Source organism: Crocodylus porosus, unplaced genomic scaffold, assembly GCF_001723895.1.
Source record: "Crocodylus porosus isolate Cpor-Errol unplaced genomic scaffold, CroPor_comp1, whole genome shotgun sequence".
Taxonomy (NCBI): Eukaryota; Metazoa; Chordata; order Crocodylia; family Crocodylidae; genus Crocodylus; species Crocodylus porosus.
This window is the reverse complement of record NW_017728951.1, coordinates 35,398,148-35,419,086: the sequence shown is the minus strand read 5'-3', so window position 1 is coordinate 35,419,086 and position 20,939 is coordinate 35,398,148. Positions and strand designations below refer to the sequence as shown.

General features: G+C 43.4%; 1 protein-coding gene across 1 annotated transcript in view; it reads right to left on the bottom strand.

The window, feature by feature from the left end:
* The window catches only part of FRMPD2 (FERM and PDZ domain containing 2), a 131,448-nt gene that overhangs the window by 77,329 nt on the left and 33,180 nt on the right, over positions 1-20,939 (bottom strand). Inside the window, exons 10-17 of the mRNA XM_019555523.1 lie at positions 18,799-18,973; positions 17,909-18,059; positions 16,855-16,993; positions 14,676-14,828; positions 9,524-9,709; positions 8,844-8,994; positions 5,288-5,495; positions 1,624-1,727 (exon numbers count right to left, since the gene is read on the bottom strand). Coding sequence (XP_019411068.1) covers positions 1,624-1,727; positions 5,288-5,495; positions 8,844-8,994; positions 9,524-9,709; positions 14,676-14,828; positions 16,855-16,993; positions 17,909-18,059; positions 18,799-18,973 — 1,267 coding nt within the window. The remainder of the gene's footprint in view (positions 1-1,623; positions 1,728-5,287; positions 5,496-8,843; positions 8,995-9,523; positions 9,710-14,675; positions 14,829-16,854; positions 16,994-17,908; positions 18,060-18,798; positions 18,974-20,939) is intronic.

Genomic DNA, 20,939 nt, shown 5'->3' with positions numbered 1-20,939 from the left:
ACAGCTGAAGTCAATGCAGACAAAAGCCATGAAGGAAGAAGACAGTGGCATTTGGTTTGGGGCAATTTGGGTGTTTCAAAGGTAAATGTACTTTGTCCTTAATGTCAAGATTACTATTCATTTTAAACAAATATAATACAGGTGGGGAGTGCCAGCACTCTGTAGGCATCCAGAGAACACATAAGCACAGTTTGTGCCCGCCGCATGCTGCTGCTATATTGCCCTGTTCACCCCCACTCACAGGATTCATGTCTAGCAGTGGATGTGTCTACACAAAACACTGTGTCGCCATAGTGACAAGCTACAGTGACATGCTGCGGCTGGCACAAACTGTGATGCCAATGCTACGTTGCCATAGCTCGTCACTACAGCGACACGGAGTCTAAAAATAACCAAGTGCCACCGGGACTGCACAGTGCATGTGTAGATGCACCTAGTAAAAAGCTGGTTTGAGCTGGGATTTTTAATGGAATTTAAGGGGAGCAAACACCCAACTCATATTGTATTTGAGTGGGATTTAGGACTTAATTCCCTGGATTTAACTCCCTGGATTTTAGGACTTAACTCCCTGGACTTAACTCCCTCCCAACCAGCAGCAGTTGTGATGATGGCTATTGTAATGGGAGCATACGTCACCCCATGTATGAGACTTGAAAGTATGGTTTTACTCTGAAAGGGGAATGTGTACAAATTACATTTTTGTCCTTGGTAGATCTGCTCTCTCTCCATATGTGAATCAGACAAGCTGACTTCAGTGACAAAAATAGTTTTTTATTGTTTTTATTTTTATTAGCTGCACAATGCAAGCTTAGGTATATAGTGGAACCTGGAGTCTGTTCTGACTCATATATTATGTACATAATTGGCATGACATACCAAGCCAAATTATGCCCTTAGAAACATCCATGGAACTTCAGTTAAGGCATTCACATGATTGAGCAACCTCACTCAAGACAATTGTGTGTCACTGCACGCATCTACATGTGCCTCTTTTAAGCAGACTTAACCTAAAATCGCCATTTTTAAAGCACATTAAGGGCACATGTCTACATATGCATGTCCTTAACGCACCTTTAAAACGGTGATTTAAAGCTATGTGAACATAAATTTGATACCTGCATAAAGCATAAAGCAGGTATCAAATTTAGGCACGAATAGCTAAGTTGCATTAGTGCATGTGTAGACGTGCTAATGTGCATTAACAGTATGCATCAAAGGATAGACACTCTGTTAATGCACATTAGCACATCTGCAAGTGCACTAATGCAACTTTAGCTATTCACACCTAAAATTATTGTACCTTAAGGCACATTAGCGTGTCCACATGTAGATGCGCGCCTAAATTACCTTAAGTTTAGGCAAACATAAATACATGTGCACTGAGGCAATAACTTGACCTGGAAACCTTATTACTGTTGCTGATGTCAGAGAATGGAGAAAAAGATCCCAAGTAAACTCATTGACTCAGGGTTAATTTATAGGTCTGATTGGGGAAAAAAAATCTTTTGCTTTCTAAAATGAAGAATTTTGGTCTGGAGTCACTGAAAAAAAAGTGTAGAATCCTTTGGTTCCATTTTTCAATATAGCACTGCCTGTTAAGTACATCACGACCATTATACTTACGGCTGGCTATATTCTGATTTGAGCGGATAAAGAGATAGTCATAACTTCTTTGGTTTTCATTTAAATTAATGTGCACTTCTGACTGGGACAATCCTGATGGTGAGCTAGCAGTCAAGAAAGGAGGTTTCCATTAATATAATAAATCAACAACATGACTTAGCACTTACCATCTTCTCTAATTTATGAATAGTGGTCAGAGGTAAGAAGAGAACACAGACATTCCTCACTTATAACCACATACTCAAGCCATTAGACCATATTTCATAGACACAGATGCATGCTGTTTGTTGTGCTGACATTAGTTTTCAAATTAGATCTAATGCAAGACCACTTATGTAAGGATGTTTTCATGAGTCAAGAGGAAACAAACCCTTTATTTTAATGCAAACAGCAGGAAAGCAGGGCAAAATCCCAGCATGAGTCAGCTATTCCTGCATATAAAGGGGAGTATTACGGCTCATTACTGCTCCTCGCTCTTCTAGACCCTAGCATTTTAAATGGCACAAGAAGCTCTTCAAGGCCTTCAGAACCCTGTGCAGCTAAGGCAACCACCAGCACTTTGGTGGAGGTAGTGATGTAAATGAGAAGAGAAGTCATTCTCTTTTTCTGCCTACAACACTTTTAAACATTGAGGAATCCCTCGGGCAGGAGCGCCTTTGAGGTAGTTAACGCCACACGTAGGTGGATCTAGGACTTTGTTAAGGGGATGCAAGAAAAAAAGTGACCAGCACTGCAGGGGTGGCTGCATTTTGTACTCCTAGTGTCCCTCCCAACCCATACAGACAGACCACACCATGAAAGAACAGCTGAAGACTTTTTTTAAGTCCCTGAATCAGGTAAAAATTCACACCCACTGTTCTCACACCCCCTCCATTCCCAACAGCATATTCCCTTCCCTCCCATTCCCCATCTTCCCTGCCCACCACTGTTGTTGTCCTCCACTGATCTGGGGGTGGAAGAAGCTGCAGAGCCAGTCCTGCTGGGCTATGTGGGAGGCCAAACTCAGGCACAGTAGCCGTGACAGTAGATAGGTTCCCCTTCCTGAGCCTTCCCCCAGCCTGGCAGGGAACACACAGAGGACTGGGCCAAGCAGAAGAAACTACCCATCACTGCCACTGAGCCTGGCTCACCTGACAGCCCAGCTGGGGCAGAGTAAGAGCAAATCTAGAGTCCTCTTGTCCCTGGTTAAGCCTGAGAAAGCAACAGCAGTGGATAGGGAAAGGGAGAAATGGAATGGGAAGGGAGGGGACATGTTCCTGAACACAGGAGAAGAGGGGGATTCTTACCTGCTTCAGGGACTTTAAAAAAGTCCCGGCTGCTGCCCCTGAGGCATGCTTAAAAAGGGGGAGGGGGGTGACCATGCCTCCTCTGTACCCTCTCTGGATCTGCCTCTGCCCCATGCTTTCAGTTCTGATATGGCCTGTCTGAGAGGGGTGCACACACACACCCTGTGCTCTCCTTTTCACTTCTGTTCTTTTTTTCCTCTGTTCTTTTTTATCAGGCAGAGAGAAAATGGTTTGGTCTTTGAATTTGACACAAAGAGTACTTCTGTCAAGGTGAGTACCTCTGTAAGGTCAAGTACTTACTTGTTAGATTGTGCCTTCTGTGTGTTTGTGTAATATCCTATTCAGTGTAACCCCCTACCCTATCAGGGGCTGTTGGGCCTGACTACAATTTTAATAATGACTAATGACACACACTGGGTTTTCAAGAGATTTGAAAAAAGTCTGCAAGGATATGAAGTGCAATAGTTCATTTCAACTCAGATATACAGTGCAGAATCAGTTTTGGCATATCAGAAAATCTTAGGGTCAGTATTATTATTTAGACCTGAGGAATAATGCCTTGTATTCAAAATCTTGTCTAACTTTATCACAACTATATAGTTAGTCCAATAAAATATATCACCTTACGAAATTCTTGCCCCTTGGATTATTATGGTTATTAAGACCATTTTGCATGTGAATGCTGCTTTTTACAGCAGGTAACCATGTTCAGGAAGGCTAAGGGTATAAATTGGTAAAGAGAGTACAATATGGAAACAACTGGGGTGATCACTGCAGGTGGGATGCATCATGAGTTAACTCTGAAGCAACAGTGTCCACTTTGGAAGAAACATACTGGACATGTCTAAATGGGAGATTTACTGTGCAGTTGACTAATTAGCTGCACAGGAAATATCTTGGTATCTTAGGCCAAAGGAAATGAATTTACTCTGCAGCAGGATACTACTTGTAAATATACACATGTACACACACTAAAACTGGTACGAACTTACCTTTTCAGTTTTATTAACTTACTTAACAACAAAACATAAGAAACAGCCAAACTCAGGAAAATATTTAGGCTGAGGTTTAAGGTTCAGGGTCTTTCCATGAAGGAACTCATCTATCGCTCCCCCTTTTCTCTGCCACAATGGGCATTTATACACATACTCCAGCACTTGGAGGGTAGGGGGGATGCTTTAATTAAAGTGTCTCTTTGAGCTGATCTAATCATGAACACCGCATGCCTCTGGAGGCTGGTGGGGGTATGGTGAGCTCCTACAGGCGGCGACAGAGCTGGCAGCGGTGGGAACACAGTGACAGCAAGCAGGGAGCACCCACAGGCAGCCATGGTGCGCTTGGTGGTGGGGTGGCGACTGGCAGCCAGTGACCACCTGCAGATACCACTGGCAGCATTGGCAGTGGCCAGCAGCAATCACAGACCACCCACAGATGCCGCAGGTGGTGCTGGCGGTGGGGAGGTGCAGGGGGCAAGCAGCAACCGCCTGCAGATGCCACTGGCAGTGTCGGTGGCACCTTTTCGCAGGGGGTGCACCATCACGCTCAGGGGATGCACATGCACATACACATGTCGCCAGTGGATCTAATTAAAGTCCCTGGAGCACGTTGTGTATCAGCATCCTGCACTTAAAAATGGCTTCAGGGGCACTTTAACTAAAGCTAATCAAATGAGCTTTAGTTAAAGCACCCCCTCCATCATTTTTAAGCACAGGGACACTGATACACAAGATGCTTGAGTTTGCTGGAGCATGGTTTTGCATGCTCCAGCAGACTCAATTAATTGAGTCTGCTTTGACACACTGTAATTACAGCACATCAGAGCAGCCTCACTGCTTGTGTATAGGCACCCATTGATTCCCAAACCTGTTTTATGTTCCTGGTGTAGGACCTGTAATAGGACCTTTCTAGTTTGACATGACAGTAAATCAGAAGAAGTAAGTCAGCTCTACATCACTATGCTGGGTCCTATATTTTGGCACTTTGTCATAAAAATGTTTTAAGTAATTCTGTAAAAGGTTGCAGTGCAAGCTTTAATCCTGTTACAGCCACTGCTGAATTGGCAGCAGCTTTTGACTGCTAAAGCTTGAATTGCAGAGTTTTCAAAGAGAAAATAAGTGTTGCTGAGCAGCAGCCCCTGCCCCCCCGCCTGCAGCCAGAGCCAAGCACAAAGCCAGCCCACAGCAGCCATTCCAGTGTCCCTATGCCTCCATGCTGGCACAGAAGTCATCTTCCTTGCTTAAAGCACACACCCCAATTTTAGATGGTTAATTTTGGGGGAAAAGGTGTATATGGTATATGACTAAATACATGTATCTATTTGCCAAACTAATATACACTTTTAAACACATTTAAAGGAAAAGGTGCAAATTTAAACCCACCTGCCTAGGTTGCTTTTGTCTCCAACCACATTGTTGGTTTCCACACTGATGCTATCACAAGACCTACTCATCATTCCAGCATCTGCATTTTCCAAATCAGTCCTGCACAGCAAATTTTCTGAATGAGACATTCTTTGAGACAAGACAAAGTGTTCATGTTGAACTGCATATGTGGCATTCAGTTCATCTGTTTGCAAATATTTGCTTTCTTCTCAGATGGAAGGGGACCGAAGAAGAGACAGAAAGAAAAGAAGGGTAAAAGGATGCCAGAGATTTTATGTCCAAAATTGCTCTCAGTTTGCCTTTTTTAACATAACAGACTTACAAAATATGTGGCATTCTACATATTACACTTGTTTTGATACCCTAAGATCGTTTATGCACTATGGTAGGGAAAAAGATATTCTATCATTTTCTTTCATAGGAAGTATCATGGTGGTTTTCATTTGGGTCTGAATTCCATTCATATGGGCTTCAGTACAAATTCACTCTCTACAGAGGGAACTGCAGTGCTTGGCCCCAGTAAACCAGAATATCTCTCAAAGGCTGTGTTTACATGAATGGCAGACTGTGCAGTTGTTACTGCGCTGTCATTTAGTACTCGCATAAGCAAGTACTAAATGACTACGTAGTAACCGGTGTTACTGCACAGTACCATCCCCGCAGTTTTTTTCCAATGCTACTGCACAGTAGCTCATTACTACTGCAGAGTAGCGTTGCATCATGGTTAGTGCCTGGCAATGCTACTGCATGGTAGCCACAAGCTACTGCACAATAGCTCATTGCTACTGTACAGTGGTATCTCATGTAGATGCTCCCAGAAATGTGCAGTTTAAGATCAGGAAGCGGAACTCAAATGAAAAAATTCTGTCTCTGGAGGACTGAATTGACTGTAATCAGAGAACCCTCATTTGTTTCATAAATCACCAGTCCAATAAGCATGTATCTAAGGAAATCTGAGCACTTCCGATAATCCTTCTACAACTCAGAGAAGAAGAAAGAAGCTGAGTCTTAGCCCTGAGCATTTTGTGCAACTGAAGAAAGGGCTAAATTAAGACAGTACACAACATGTAATTTTCCACATCCAAGTTAAACTGCCAATTCGTTTTAGACTACTAAATATTGTGGACTGTAAGAAAAGAATCTGCAACTCTATCCCATGGAAGGTCCTTGGAGTGACTAAAGCTAACTGAGTCAATGTTAATCTGTTCAGGCTTTTGCTCAGCAGGTAGGAATACTTTGGGGAGAGGCTGGCAATTAGGACGCATCTACACATGACGCTCCCAGGGGTCCTGATGCTGACTGGCTAAGCCCTGATGCTGGGAGGAGATATGCCAGCTGCAGGGACAGCTGTCTCCCCTCCACATGGGGATCGGGACCCATCCTGATCTCCATGTGGCCAGTAGAGCTCTCCCAGCAGCAATGCATGGAAATCAGGTCAGGACCCAATCCGTGTGGCCAAGAGAGCTGTCCCTGCTCAGTGGGGGACGCTGCCTGCCAGTCATATAGAGACTGGGATCTCCATGTGGCTGACAGGCAGCATCCCTGCTGAGTGAGGACAGCTCTCCCAGCCACATGGGAATCGGGACCAGCCCCTGTGCCCCCTGCCAGCCCCAGGGCTGGCACCTGGGGGGCCTGGAGCTCCCCCTGGTTGCTGCAAGGGGGCAGAGCAGGGCAGCAGCATCCCTGGACTGAGCTGCTCCTGTCAGGAGCAGTTTGGTCCCAAGAGGTGCACATGCAGCCCCAGAGCACTTTATTACACCTAAATTTTCTGGAAAGAAAATTCATGTGCATTATTTGCACATGTGGATATGCCCATATAGAAGCAAAACAAGAGCTCTGCTGCCACAAGAACAGGGCTTGCAAGGTAGGGGAGCTAAAAACTAATAAGGACTACCTGTCCTACTTAACATGCATGGGCCTCTCTTCCAGAGTTCTCTTCCTATTAGATATTATTCTGCATGTAGCCCTCTCGAATGGTACTTTTTAATTTCATTACAACTAAGCCCCTTAAACTTAATGGATTTGGACAGAGACATTTTAAAGTATCTAAAGGGTTTGCTGGCCACATTATTAGCACAACCTGAGAGTTACCATGGTGATAGCTAAGTAGGCGGTTGCCAGCAAGTTTGTGGAGATTTTGACTTATACCTCTGAACCAGGGAGCATTTTTATTGATTTGTGCATAAGGGATTCCACTACTATGAAAATACCGAGGAAAGAATTATGCTGGTAGTTAATATGGTTAAATTGTCAGTAAGGGTCCCTGTCAACTGCCTTAAAGGAACCATCCCCTTAGACCAGAATGACATGCCAGTACTGAATCCCACAACCTGCAGTCACTCCCTCAGGCTAATGACTGGCACAAGCCATAGCAGTTTCTGTGGTATAAGGCACTTGTAACTAGGGCTTGTGTTATAATTATACTGCTGCCTAATTCATTTTGCTCTGTTATATCTTGATTATAACAGTCTTCATTCTAAAATATTACTGCAAGTACATGTTGCCCAACAAACCATACAGTCTGCTCTTGAGGCTCACTTATATGCTAGATCTCTGTTGCATGGAGTTAAATTAAGAGTAGAAAGAACCTCAATAACATAAGTGGTTGACAAGCATAAGCCTTGTTTTTATTTCTAGCACTTTTGTGTACGGATTTCATGCTAGGGGCAAAAAAATTGTTTCCTGTAAAAGAATGTTGTAAATCTGCAGATCAAAATGCTAACCATTGCCTAAGAATCAGCGTTCCCACAAGAGGTGGGGACAGGATGATCTAAGGGGCACAATGCTGACTTGTAAGTCAGGACGCCTGTGTCTATTCCTAACTCTGCCAAGGACTCATGGCTTTTTGTTTGGGGGTCATCTCTTATTTTCAGTTGCTACAGAGCCGTTTATTAGGCTTTCTTGGTTCAGAGATTAAATCCAGCCCAACACTGCTGGACACAGTAAGCCACACATTCAGTGGAATATATCTGTGCTTTCCACCAGCAATAGATCTGATCAGTTGACCCCAAAACCACCAACAAGGTTACTGCAGCACTGTGTAATAAAACTGTTTTCCTGTTTATTTAGCTGTATGCCACTGATTACCAAAACACCTTACAGACATTAATTAAGACCCCTTCAGGAAGAGAAATACTATCCTCCCTATTTTACACATTGTGAGCTGAATCACAGTCAGATTAAACAATTGTATAAGAGCACCTGTGAGAGAGGATGTAGTAGAACCGGCCACATCTACATGAGATGCTGACTGTGCAGGAGCCCAATACCACTGCACAGTAGTGTTGTGTGGCAAAACCTGTGATGTGACACTACTGTGCAGTAGTTCCGGGCTCCTGCACAGTCAGTGTCACAAAAACAGGCCTTCATCAACACTACTGTGCACTGCACAGTAACCCGAGTTGTTTATACAAGTACTAAGTGACTGCGCAGTAACAACTGCATAGTCGGCATTTCATGTAGACGTGGCCACTGAGTGGTAAACCCACAGCATATTTCATTTCCTTTTGCTTCCTTTGTGCCTCACATGAGGGAAGGTATGTTCCTAGCTCACCTGATGAAGCTTGCCGAAGATGAAAGGAACTCATCCGTGCATTAAATTTGTGCTGAGCAGAGCAGAGGTGCAGCAAATATTTACAGGTCTTTGCTGTGTCAGTGATGAACTTGTGTTTTTTTAAACTGCTTTCAATCATGAACTTTTTTCTCTAGAGAGAACACAAATGCACATGTTGGTTTATATTCCAAAAACGACATTATTCTGACGAATATAAAGCTCCCCTATATAACTGTGCTCATTTTTCCAGATATACATATGCATTGTACATGTAGTGATTCAAAGTTGATAGTAATGAATCCAATGTCTGGCATATGTATTTAGAACAGATATGCCCTTCATTGAAATCAACGGGCTCTGGACACTGATTTCATTGGAACTGACAAGACTTGGACCTATGAACGTTAACATAACGCTCATAACATTTTCACCAATAGGTTGCAAGTACCTTGAGGCAGGCAAGCTAGTGATGAGAAGAGAGAAGAGGGCTGAGTGATGACTGGCTGACATATTTCTGATCCAAGCATACCACCTGGAAGGGGACCGCAGTCCCAAATACAGCTGAGTCAGTGCACAAGCATTCTAATGGTAACCCTGAATTAGATGTGTTTATCCAATTCACAGTCTGAGTGGCTATAAAACTGAATGGAAAGCAAAGGGTTCTCTTGGTTCCCACTCACGTGAGCTGAAATCCTCTCCATTTCCTGCCACTGAAACCTTAAGACGGCAATTCTTGTGTGGTTTTTCACATCATACACAATGATGCCTTTGGCACAGATTCCCAGGACAGTATCAACTCCTGCTGCCTTCTTCTCTTGGAACACATGATGGAATAGCATGCCATATTCAGGGAGCTGCTGAGTCACCTTTGCAGAGGGAGACATGGTGAGTTTACACCACACTATGTATAATGTGTATTGCATAGAGCCCAATCCTCCTATCCTAGCACATGGCCAGAAAGGAACAAAATCAAGTGGGAAAAAATGTAGACTGCCAGGAGAGAGAGAGGTAGCAGAAGACTTCTTTCCCACTGAGAGACATTGGAAACCCTTGCAAAATTCTAACCCCTGCTCTTCTGCTAAATCAACTTCTGACCCTGGCAAACCATTGCACTGCTTTATGACTTGGTTTCTCACTAGGAATAGCACTTTCCAATCCAGTTCACAGGGAAAGCTGAGAGGAATATTTGTCTGTATTGTGCTGTAAATGTTATAGTGACACATAATTTCTCAGTATTACTGCCTCTTAAAACCATGTAAATTTGTGGAGTAGAAAATCTGCTTGAAGTTAGTGCTACTTCATGAATGTTAACATGTTCCTTCCCATCTTTAACTGTATGTTTTTGTTCCCATGCTCAAACCCAAACAATCTAACACATAGCAAATAAACTGATATTGCTAAAACTTTGGCATCAAAAGTATTAGATGCACATGCAGTTATAAAAAATCCCCAGAAATTTTACCTTCTAGAACATAATAGCTCTCTGCCTTCAATGAATACTCTGAGGTACTGACCCACATCCCTTAATCTTTCTAATAAAAACACACATTACACATTATTTGGTTGTCTGCTGGTTTCAGCTATGAGTTTTGCTAAATTATAATTAGAGCTCAAGTCTAAACATTACAGCAGCCTACGAGGGAGATTTTGGTTCTCCCCTAAGATGCTATCTGATTGAAAGTGACTGTTCAGTCCCATTCCCTTCAGGCACAACATTCAGCTTACAGAGAGGGGAGAGCAGTGCCTCAAGAAACAGAGGAGACACTTTTGCCTCTAGGACCCTAGGAGGAGAGCTCTTCTGCCTGGGATGTGTGCAGGCTGGAGAAGGGAGTGAGAAGTACCTATTATAGCCCATTCATCATACATAGCTCCCCACTCAGCAACTCTGCGTTACAATCCCTACCATTTAGTGACAATGGGTAGAACTATATTTTCCTCTGTGCATCTAAAACTAAGTTTTCTAGATATCTACCTGGCCATTTTTGGCCCTCACTTTAAGCTGTGGCTGTTTAAGGCAGCATGCATAGAATGAGGCACTGGTCAGGTACTTACATGACTACATTTGTGTATTCAAGCACAAGTCCTGGAAAAAAGGGAAGGGAAAGGTCCTCCCATGTTTTTGCTCAATGGGTTAAGGCACTCACCAAGTTCTAGGTCTTCATCACTTACAGGGGGGATGCAGCTGTGGTTCTCTGACTTTCCAGCAGGGTACCATCAGGCCACAAGTCAGGCATCATCCCTTGTATTTAATAAAAATTGGATATACAGTGGGGAAATTTCCATCCCATTGGGAGCAAAGGCCCAAGCTAAAATCCAGGATGTACTTCCTTGTAAAGCAAGCAGCCATCTCACTGTACCACAAAGCCTCCTGACTTCATATATCATCCTCTCTTGGCCCAGAATGGGCACACATACATAGCTGCATATGTGTCCAGCCAGTATGTAGTCTACTATGCATGTTCACCCTATACGTATACACTTTCATGTCTACTTTGCAGGGGTAATAGAATCATTATCTGTGTGTAAATGGCATTTGTAGCACTTATGACACACAAAGAAAAGCAGAATTCTACCTAGTATGTCAAAAAAATATTTTCTCACCCAAATCTTTGCCCTTCAGAGGTTTGTGAGATATGGGGGATGGTTTTTCAGTCATTCTGTGAGTTGCAGATCAAAATAAGGCTGAGTGCCTTATTGTCCCTCAGAGGGTATCCAGGGTCTTAAGCTAAGCTTTTAAAAAATGGCCAAAAGATTTAGGAGTGACCAAATGAAATCACTTTTAAGGGACCTGGTTTATAGAAAGTGTTCAGGACCTGCCCTCTGAGAATCAGGCCTTGTTAAAGTTTCTCAAGTGAACACCAAAATTGAGCCACCTGGAACTACTAGCCAAATCCTGGCTGTGACATCAAAGCTCCTTTCATATTTGAAAGGAAGAATTTGATTTTTCCTTGCTTCATGAATTTCCTTTTCCTTGAACATGGTGTGTTCTTGTTTCTATAGATTTGTTCATTGAAAGAGAGGCTAACAAAGCTGCTTTTCTTCATTTGATTTGCCATGCATGATAGGACTCTACACCCCAGTCTGTTGCAACAATTCCACGAACACAATTAAGCAGCAACTGGACTGAGATGATGACATAAATAAAAGCATGTGTGACTGGAACAAAATAGACAGTGATGTTCAGATTCTCCCTGATCCTAGATATTTCATGTTAAGATGAGGAAACAGAAAGGTAACTGTGACACCCAACAAAACAGTCATCTTAGAAAATGGATCTCCACTAAATAAATAGGTCAAATAAGGCATTTTAGATAACTCATTCTTCACACTTAGAATTCACAAATAATTTTAACTGTTTAACAAATGAATAATAGATATTTAATAATGACTGATCAGTTGCTATAGAATCCAAAAGTCCATGGGCTGTTTATATCCATGTTTTATAACAATGTGGAATGCTTTCTACTGATGTTGTTAAAACTATCTACAAGACATGCCATGTTGTCTGTAACATACTTAAACTATGTATCACTCATATATAAATTATTTATATAGCATAATGTGTGATCCAAGTTTCCAGAGCAGCAGTACCCACTCCATGGCTAAATTTGCAATTTTATTATATGCCCAAAGTTGGTCCCTCCTCTAAAATCCACACAATTTCAGATGATCAGCCTCAGACTTCATAGGTTCAGTGTACAGTCAAGGTCAAAGGTCTGCCCAAATCTAATGCTTCATTAGGCTAGCACAATTAAACCACACTGTTTTCTGCAGTCAATGATATAATGTGGCCAGCATAATTTAGACACTTTGGACTGCCCACCTAAATTATCAGATACCCATTTATAACTGGGTCATCTGAGAGTGAGTTTGGCACACACTTAGAGCAGGGCCCAGACTGATCTGTCTGGTTCTCTGCGATTGTGTCCCATTGGTTAGGCCTACAGCAGAATTTTTCTGCTAACTTTCCAGTTAATAAGATAAGAATGCCCTGAAAGCTGACATCCTTAATATAGGGCCCAGCTCAAAAAATATTTCATTTTATTGGCACACTGTAGCAAAAAGACTAAAATGAATTTGAGCAAGGAGAAAATAGAATCCCCTCCCACTCCAGGCTTCTTCCCTGCCTCTTGCCCCCCAGGGCTCCCCCACTTCCCCTCATGCCCCAGGATTCCCCCCTTTCCACCCCTGTCACCTACTTGTAGCTGCCTATGCTGTCTGTCCCAAGGGAGCAGGCAGCAAAGGATTAACCTGCCTGGCCAGCCACCATTGCCAGGCTGCTGCTCTTCTCAGGGCTGAGCGAGCTCAGAGAGCAATGGGAAGCATCTGGGCAGGCAGGTTAACCCTTCCCTCCCTGTTCTTCCGGGACAGACAGCAGGGGGGAGTGAGCAGGGATCTGGGGTGCTGGGCAGGGGGGTGGGCAATAGGTCCAATCCCAGGCAGTGAAGGAGGGGGCGGGTGGGGTGTTTGCACTAAGGTATAGCCTAGAATGGCTACACTTTAGTGTAACAGGAGCTGAGTAACACAGATTAGAGATAATCCTGCCCTGGAGGTGTAACTGACCCACCTAACGAGTGCTTAAAATTAGCTTCAGGAGTTAATGTGCGGACAATCCAGGCCTAAGAGCTCTAGGAGCTCCACCTAACAAGGCCCTTGCATACCCAGTTGGAGTAACAGAATCTGACCCCTAGTGTCCAGCACTGGTATTTACTTTAAGTTACTAAAATTTTCCCACGTTCCAGAAGGAGTATGGTGGATCCATGATCAAACTGGGTAGGCTCACATTGTGAAAGAAGAGCATTTATGGGAAAGAAACAAGGGTTAATTTAGTGACTGAGCACCATGCTTAATATCAGGTTCAGGTAAGAAGCAAAATTAGAAGACCAATATGCCTCACAGTATTTTCAATATGCAACCAGGAAGAAAGAACGGTGGGAGGGGAGAGGATAGGAGGGTGTACTAGCAGCTTTAAGGGTTGTTAGGTACCTTACTTTCGAGTTCTTCATAGAATCACAGATTCACAGAAGTTTAGGGCTGGAAGGGACCTTGTGAGATCATCGGGTCCAACCCCACTGCTCTGGGCAGGAAAGACTGCTGGGGTCAAATAACCCCAGTAAGATGTGCATCCAGTCTCCTTTTGAAGATCTCCAGGGTAGGTGCCTGCACCACCCTCTCTGGGAGTCTATTCCAGAGTCTGGTCACATGAACCATGAAAAAGTTTTTCCTTATATCCAGTCTGAAACCTTCTTCTAGGAGCTTATGACTGGTTTCCCCCTGGGGCACTTTGGTGAATAGTTGTTTGTATAGCCCCTGATGCTCTCCAGATATATTTGTAAGCTGCCACCAAATCCCCCTGAAGTCTCCTCTTTTATAGGCTGAACAGTCCCACATCTGTCAGCCTTTTCTCATATGACTTGCTCTTCAGCCCTAATCATAGAAATCAAGGACTGGAAGGGACCTTGAAAGATCATCAAGTCCAGCCCCCCTGCTCTGGGCAGGAATAGTGCTGAGATCAAATGATCCCAGCAAGGTGTTGATTTTTCTTCTAACTTCCTGTCAGCTCTCGTGAACTCTAAATGTCCTAGTTTTTCAATGATTGTTTTGTCTATGCCAATATCTTTTGAAAGACTGATATTCCTAAACTACAGGGATAGTCTCATCCTGAAAGCATCATAGTTCCATTATTCTGTCATTCTGTTGCCCTTGTTGTGGTATCAAATAGGCAAAAAGGAAATGATCGGCTGATGGGTAAACAGACAAGGACCTTCCACTACTAAAATAAATAAATAAATAAATAAATAAATAAATAAAGTTTGCTATTTCATAGGATACCCTTAGAAACTCTAGTTCAGCTTCATCTTCAAAGAGGGAGCAGGTCATATGATGCAGTTTAGCAAGTTCTCGCTGTACATACACCAGGGTCATTTTCTCTATTCGGCTTGCAGGGATGTAGTCCTCTGCACGAAAATAGCTCTTCCCATGCATCTTCAGAAAGGAAGGAGAGAAATGAGAATGAAAATGGTGGGTTCCACAGGCAGTAGGATTGAAAATATGGTTTGCACCGAAGTTAAAGAGCTGTTGAATGTAAAGTGTGGTGATCTAGAATGTGAAGACTGTGAGGCAACAAGTTGGCTTTTATTCCTGGGGGTGCATTAGAGGGGACAGGATGTGGAGCCAATGAGAGCAAATAGAGGCACTCCAAGGCATTCAGCTGGAAGAAGACAAATGAGAGAATGAAAAGAAGGCTCTTCAGATCCACTGTACAAATGTGAAAGCACACCCTATAGGCCTGCTTTTGGGTGCTAGCTCATTTACGGTAAAGGGGCTCCAAATTTATTCTTCTTGGAGCACTAGTAGCTGTGCATTAGCTGGGCCTCAAGTTGTATTAATAAAACCAGCCCCATTCTGTACACCTCCTATACAGGTGTTCTTGAAAGCTGAAAGAAAAAATCTCCCTTGGCCACCTTCTCCTCAGCACAAGATACTGCAAAATGTAAGCCTGGGATGGTGTCTGTGTTGAGCAGTCTGTGTGGCAACAGGACTGTGATGCTGCTGTTTTCTGTGCGCTGCACCTTCAAATTCTAAAACTTTTCCTATGGGAGAGGCTGCAGCCATTTTGGTCTCCTATCTGCTGTGACTTATCACAGAGCAGGGTAACATACAACATGCTGTCTATCACAGTGACTTCGAATTCACTTCTCTCTTGACTTCTACATTAAATTAAAGAAAACAATATTCTTAACCTATAGATGGAGGTGTTGTAAACACCTATAGGTGTTGTAAATCTCTATAACGCCATTTAAATCAGTACAGCTACATCGATTTGTACTAGCTGAGTGTATCTACACGATACACTATTGCACAATGGTTACTGCACATTTACTTAGTACTTGTATTAGCAAGTACTAAATAAATGCGCAGTAACCAGAGGTACTGCACAGTAGTGCCAGCAAACGTCTTTTAAGTGATGCTACTGCACTAGTAGCCTAATAATACTGCACAGTAGCACAGGGGTTGTCAACCGGGGGTACATGTACCCCTTGGGTACTTTGAAAGGTCCCATGGGGTATGTGCAAGTGGGCAGGGACAGAGCACCGCCACCCTGCACCGCCGCCTCGCAGGAGAAGGGCTGGGGCAGAGCGAGGGCAGTGGCACCCCACTGCAAGCTGAATAGGCACCACCCAGTCAGCTGGATGCTGGGGAAGAAGCCTGTACCCAGCCGCCATGACCACCATCCACCACCCTGTGCCACCACTCTATGTGTGGCTGCCAAGCCCCCCTCCCCCTCCAGCTCTGCAACCAGCTGCCGCTACCAAGCCCAGCCCACTCATGGACCGGCCACCAGGGGTACACTGCTCAAAAATGGTTGAAAACCCCTGCAGCAGTGTATTAGTACTGTCTGTACTGTGATGTGCTACTGTGCAGTATTATTAGGCTACTGCGCAGTCAGTGTCTCAGTAGACACACCTGCTGAAGACATGGCCTTCATAGCTACTTTTGTAGGGGAAAAACCATCATTTATTTCAATTTATGGACTGGAGATCAAGTTCAGAAATAAGATCACCCCCAAATATTTGCCTATTTCTACAAACCCAAACAAAGAGTCTCTGTGGATTCAGAAATGTTCATTTCACTTTTTCGTATCTCCAAGCCCCTCCATATTCCTGAGTTGCATACATGGCTGAAAGTACCGTACTATAGAAGTCAAGATTCCTGGATACCTACACAGGTAAGAAAGATAAAGAATCTCACAAAAGGACCACTCTGTGAGATTTCCAGCCAAAACTGACAGATACAAGAGTGTTTTACACCCCAGCGTACTTTCAGATTACCTAGTCTGCATCTGAAATGTGAACCTCATTGGGCTTGCTTGCTCTACTAAAAGATATTTGCAGACATAAAATGTAGGTGCCATTTAACTCTCAACTTAACTGTAAGGAACTGAAAGCCTCCTGACCTGGTGGTGGGACCTGTAAGAATAGCTATGTATCTCACTGTATATTTACTGTACCTCAGGAGAATAATTTCCAAATTCTGCTTGTAATGCTAAAGCACCTAACTGCAGAATAATCTCATCATTGCAGTACAATCGCTCATCCAGAATATCTTTACGAAGCTGCAGGTAGAACTGATGCCGTGTCAGACCATGCCTGGAATACATGAAAGGTTAAGAATGAGATACGAGATTTGAAATCTCAACTTACCATGTTTACTCAAATCTAAGATGAGGTTTGTCCGAAACAGCACAGGGGGGAAAAGCCCCTCATCTTAGATTTGCACATAAAGTGGTGGGGGAGCAGGGGAAAGAGGGGGCAGGCAGCTGCTGCAGCTCTGACTGGCCCTGAACATGGGTCAGGGTCAGACTGAGAGCCACAGCAGCCGCCTGCCCCCTCCCCTGCACTTGCTGTCTGCAGCTTCTGCCCCTGCTTCTTCCTTCCCTCTGCTTACTGTCAGGCATAGCTCAGCTCTGGCTCAGGCTAGATTCCCTCCTGGGTACTGAGTACAGGAAAACTCCATACCCTGCGCAAACAACTAGCAGCACAGAAATTGCTGTGTGGCTGCTCTCATGGCCCCAGGAGAGTATAGATCCCAAGCAGCATCTGAGAGTAAGAGGCGGAGGGAAAGGGAAGAAACAGTGGGGAGTAGGAGGGAAGGGGCAGAGATTGTAAAGAGTGGGTTGGGGGAAGGTAGAGACTTCGAGGAGTAGGTGGGAAGGAGCACAGACTGTGGGGAGTGGAGGGAGGCAGAGGCTATAGGTGAGTGCAAGTGGCAAAGGGGCAGGAAGGCTGCAGGGGAAAGAAGTGGCAGGCAGAAGACAAGGGGGTCACCTGCCCTCCCCCTCAAACTACTGTTTTTCCTGCTGTAGCAGTGGGAAGGAGGGGGAATTTAAGACAACCCTCCAATAATTAGATTATATAACTGGAAAATTAGACTAATTTATAATTTTTCCATATATAGAATCTAATTATTGGGTGGTCATCCTAAATTCAAGTTCATACTGGATTTGGGTAAATACAGTATATACCACCTTCCTCTCTGGTGGTAGAGAGAACCATAGCACTTACTGGATAACACTAAAGTGGCTGACAAAGAATTTTATCCTCAGAAAGAGAGTGAAGTTAATGATAGACGTTTTTCTCTTGGGTTGGTCATTCCAGCCTTCTGGAGCCACTTTGTAGATCTTGATCTCATCATCCAGAAAGAAAAACTCTTTACCTAAAATCAGAAGTTTAGTTTCTGTGATGAGTTAAGCAGAAGGAGATTGTTCAATAGCTCAAAATCCAGAAAGGGCAAGAAAAGGCCCAGTTAACAACATATCACATTTTTGAGAGCTCTTTTTCTATGGCATAGAATATTTATTGCTAATTCAATCTTGAAAATAGGCAGAAAAAATCTCTGTACAGCCAGTGTGATGCTACATTGAGCTTAGCCCTTATGTGAGTGCTCAAGTGGTAGGGAGATCATAAAGGGGTTAATGCATTGCACACAATTGCAGTCTTTGTGCTTTGAGCACAAGAACCACTATCAGTCATGCCTTATGGTTGCTAGCTACACCAAACAGACGAAGGAGCAAGTATGGCCTTTTAAAGGGGAGAAGCTGGGATGATACTTCTCCACGTTAAGAAGCTTGGGATGTCATTTGGCCTGCCAGAAACACGGCCTTCCTGTAACTCCAGCTGTAGTAATGTGGCTCTACATTGTTCTAACACAAGGCCGTGCCTAAGGCCTTATCTACACAAGGATATCAGCCACTGGTATAGTTGCACTGGTACACAGCTCTAGTGTAGACATACTTTATATCTGTACAGCATGATTTGTATTAATGTGGCTTACTACTGCTTGAAACAGAGCCTCAAAACTGCTTTCCATCTAAAAATCTCAAAGGGTTATACCACCGCCTACCACCACCATGTAGTCACAAGAGATCATGTAGTAATTAGATATTCCCTTGTACCTTTCAAGTAAGCTAAGCCAAAGTAGAAGTGTTCTGGCAGATTTGTATATGCCATGACCATACTGAAGATATCTCTCGCCTTAGACTTGATGTCACATTTGACCTCTAGGCACTGCCCATTGAGCAGAATGATGCTGAGATCCCTTTGCGACAGATAGGATTTTCCCTTCTTAGTCTGAAAAAATTAAATGGAAAATGCAGGATGAGTTCCAGGTTCATGCAGAAATTCCTGAATTCCTTGTCTTTAGATCTCCTGCACTCCTGGCCTTGCAGGGGATCAGTCACACACATTTGTGCTAGGCAGTCCTGCCTTCATTATGTACATTTCAAGCTTGTACAAAGAACATAAGAACTGTCATACTGAGTCATACATGGATTTGTGTAGTCCCCTTTTGAATCTGCCTATCCTATATGCCTCAGTACCACAGCAAAGACAGCACCAGCAGTGCACCAACACTGAGTGCCTTTGCATGAGGAAAGCTAAATCAAAAACAAGTATGTTACATAGTAGCGCATAGGGGCATGCTCTGCATGTGACCTGTGCTGGACACCAAAATGCCTGAGTGTCTACAGCTCTAATCTGCCTCAACAGCCTCTTGTGGCAATGAGTTCCACAAGTTAACTACACATTACATATAAGATACTTTCCCTTGTTAGTTTTAAATCCATCTCCTGCTCCTTTCAATGGGTGTCCCCTAGTTCTAGTATTCTGGGACTTGGTGAATAACAAGTCCCTGTTCACTTTGTCCATACTGTTCATGATTTTATAAATGTCCATCATATCACACATCAGCCTTCTTTCTAAACTGAAGAGTCCTAGCCTTTTTAGACCCTCATGGAGCAGCTGCCATACCATATTCCTGAGGATCTTGGTTGCCCTTTTCTGTACCTTTTCTAATTCTACTAAATCCTTTTTGAGATGTGGAGACCAGAACTTCACACAGAATTCAAGACATTGACACACTGTGAATTTGTAGAGTGCCATGAGGATAGTTGCTGTTTAATAAGTTTCTTATTAATAACAATAAGTTTCTTAATGTTACCCAACATTTTATTGGCTTTTTTGATTGCCACTACATGTGATGCTTTTAGAGACCTATCTACAGTCACTCCAAGGTCTATTTCCTGAGACATAACAATTAATTCAGAACCCAGTATTGCATACATATATAATCGAGTTTATTTTTCCCCAGGTGGTTTACCTTGCACTTGTTGACGTTGATGCTCATCTGCCTTTTTTTTGCCCACTCAGGTTTGTGAGCTCTTTCTGGAGCTGTTCTTCATCAACTTGGTATTTGACTACCCAGAATAGTTTGGTATCATCTGCAGACTAGGAAATTTCAATGTGCACTCCCATTTCCAGGTCATTCATGAAGATGCTGAACAAAACTGATCCCAGCACAGATCCATCCAAGACCCCACTTCCTCCCCACATCCAGAATAGTGGCCACTTAACCCTAACCCTTGCTTCCTACCTTTTAATCAGCTCTCAATCCATGAAAGAACCTTCCCTCCAATTCTGTGGCAACCCAGTTTCTTTAAAGGCCTTTAGTGAGGGATGTTGTCAAAAACTTTTTGAAAATCAAATAAGTTATGTCAACTGGATTGCCTTTGTCCCTATGGTTTTTAACACCCCCAAAGAACTCTAGAAGATTGGTGAGGTAGGATTTCCATTTACAAAAACCATACTGACTCTTTTCCAGCATGTGGTATTTGTCCACAACTGCTAATTTTATTCTTTATTCTAGGTTCTATCAACTTGCGAGAGATGAAAGCAAGACTGGATCACCTCTGGAGCCCTTTTTGAAGATGATTGTTATGTTGGCAAAAGAGACTGTGTGTAACAACAGGTTACCTATTATTGCCAACAATCTTGCAGTTTCACCTTTGATTTCCTTCAAAAGTCTCAGGTGAATGCTAGCCAGTCCTGGTGACATTTTAGTATGCATGTATCAATTCTATTCTCACTTCAGTGTGCTCCAATTCTTCAGGCCCATTTACTAAGAAGAACTGATCTGGTGTTTCATAGTTTCTAGGGTCGGAAGGGACCTGAGTAGATCATCTAGTCTGACCCCCTGCCATGGCAGGAAAAAGTACTGGGGTCAAATGACCCCAGCAAGGTGTTCATCTAGCCTCCTCTT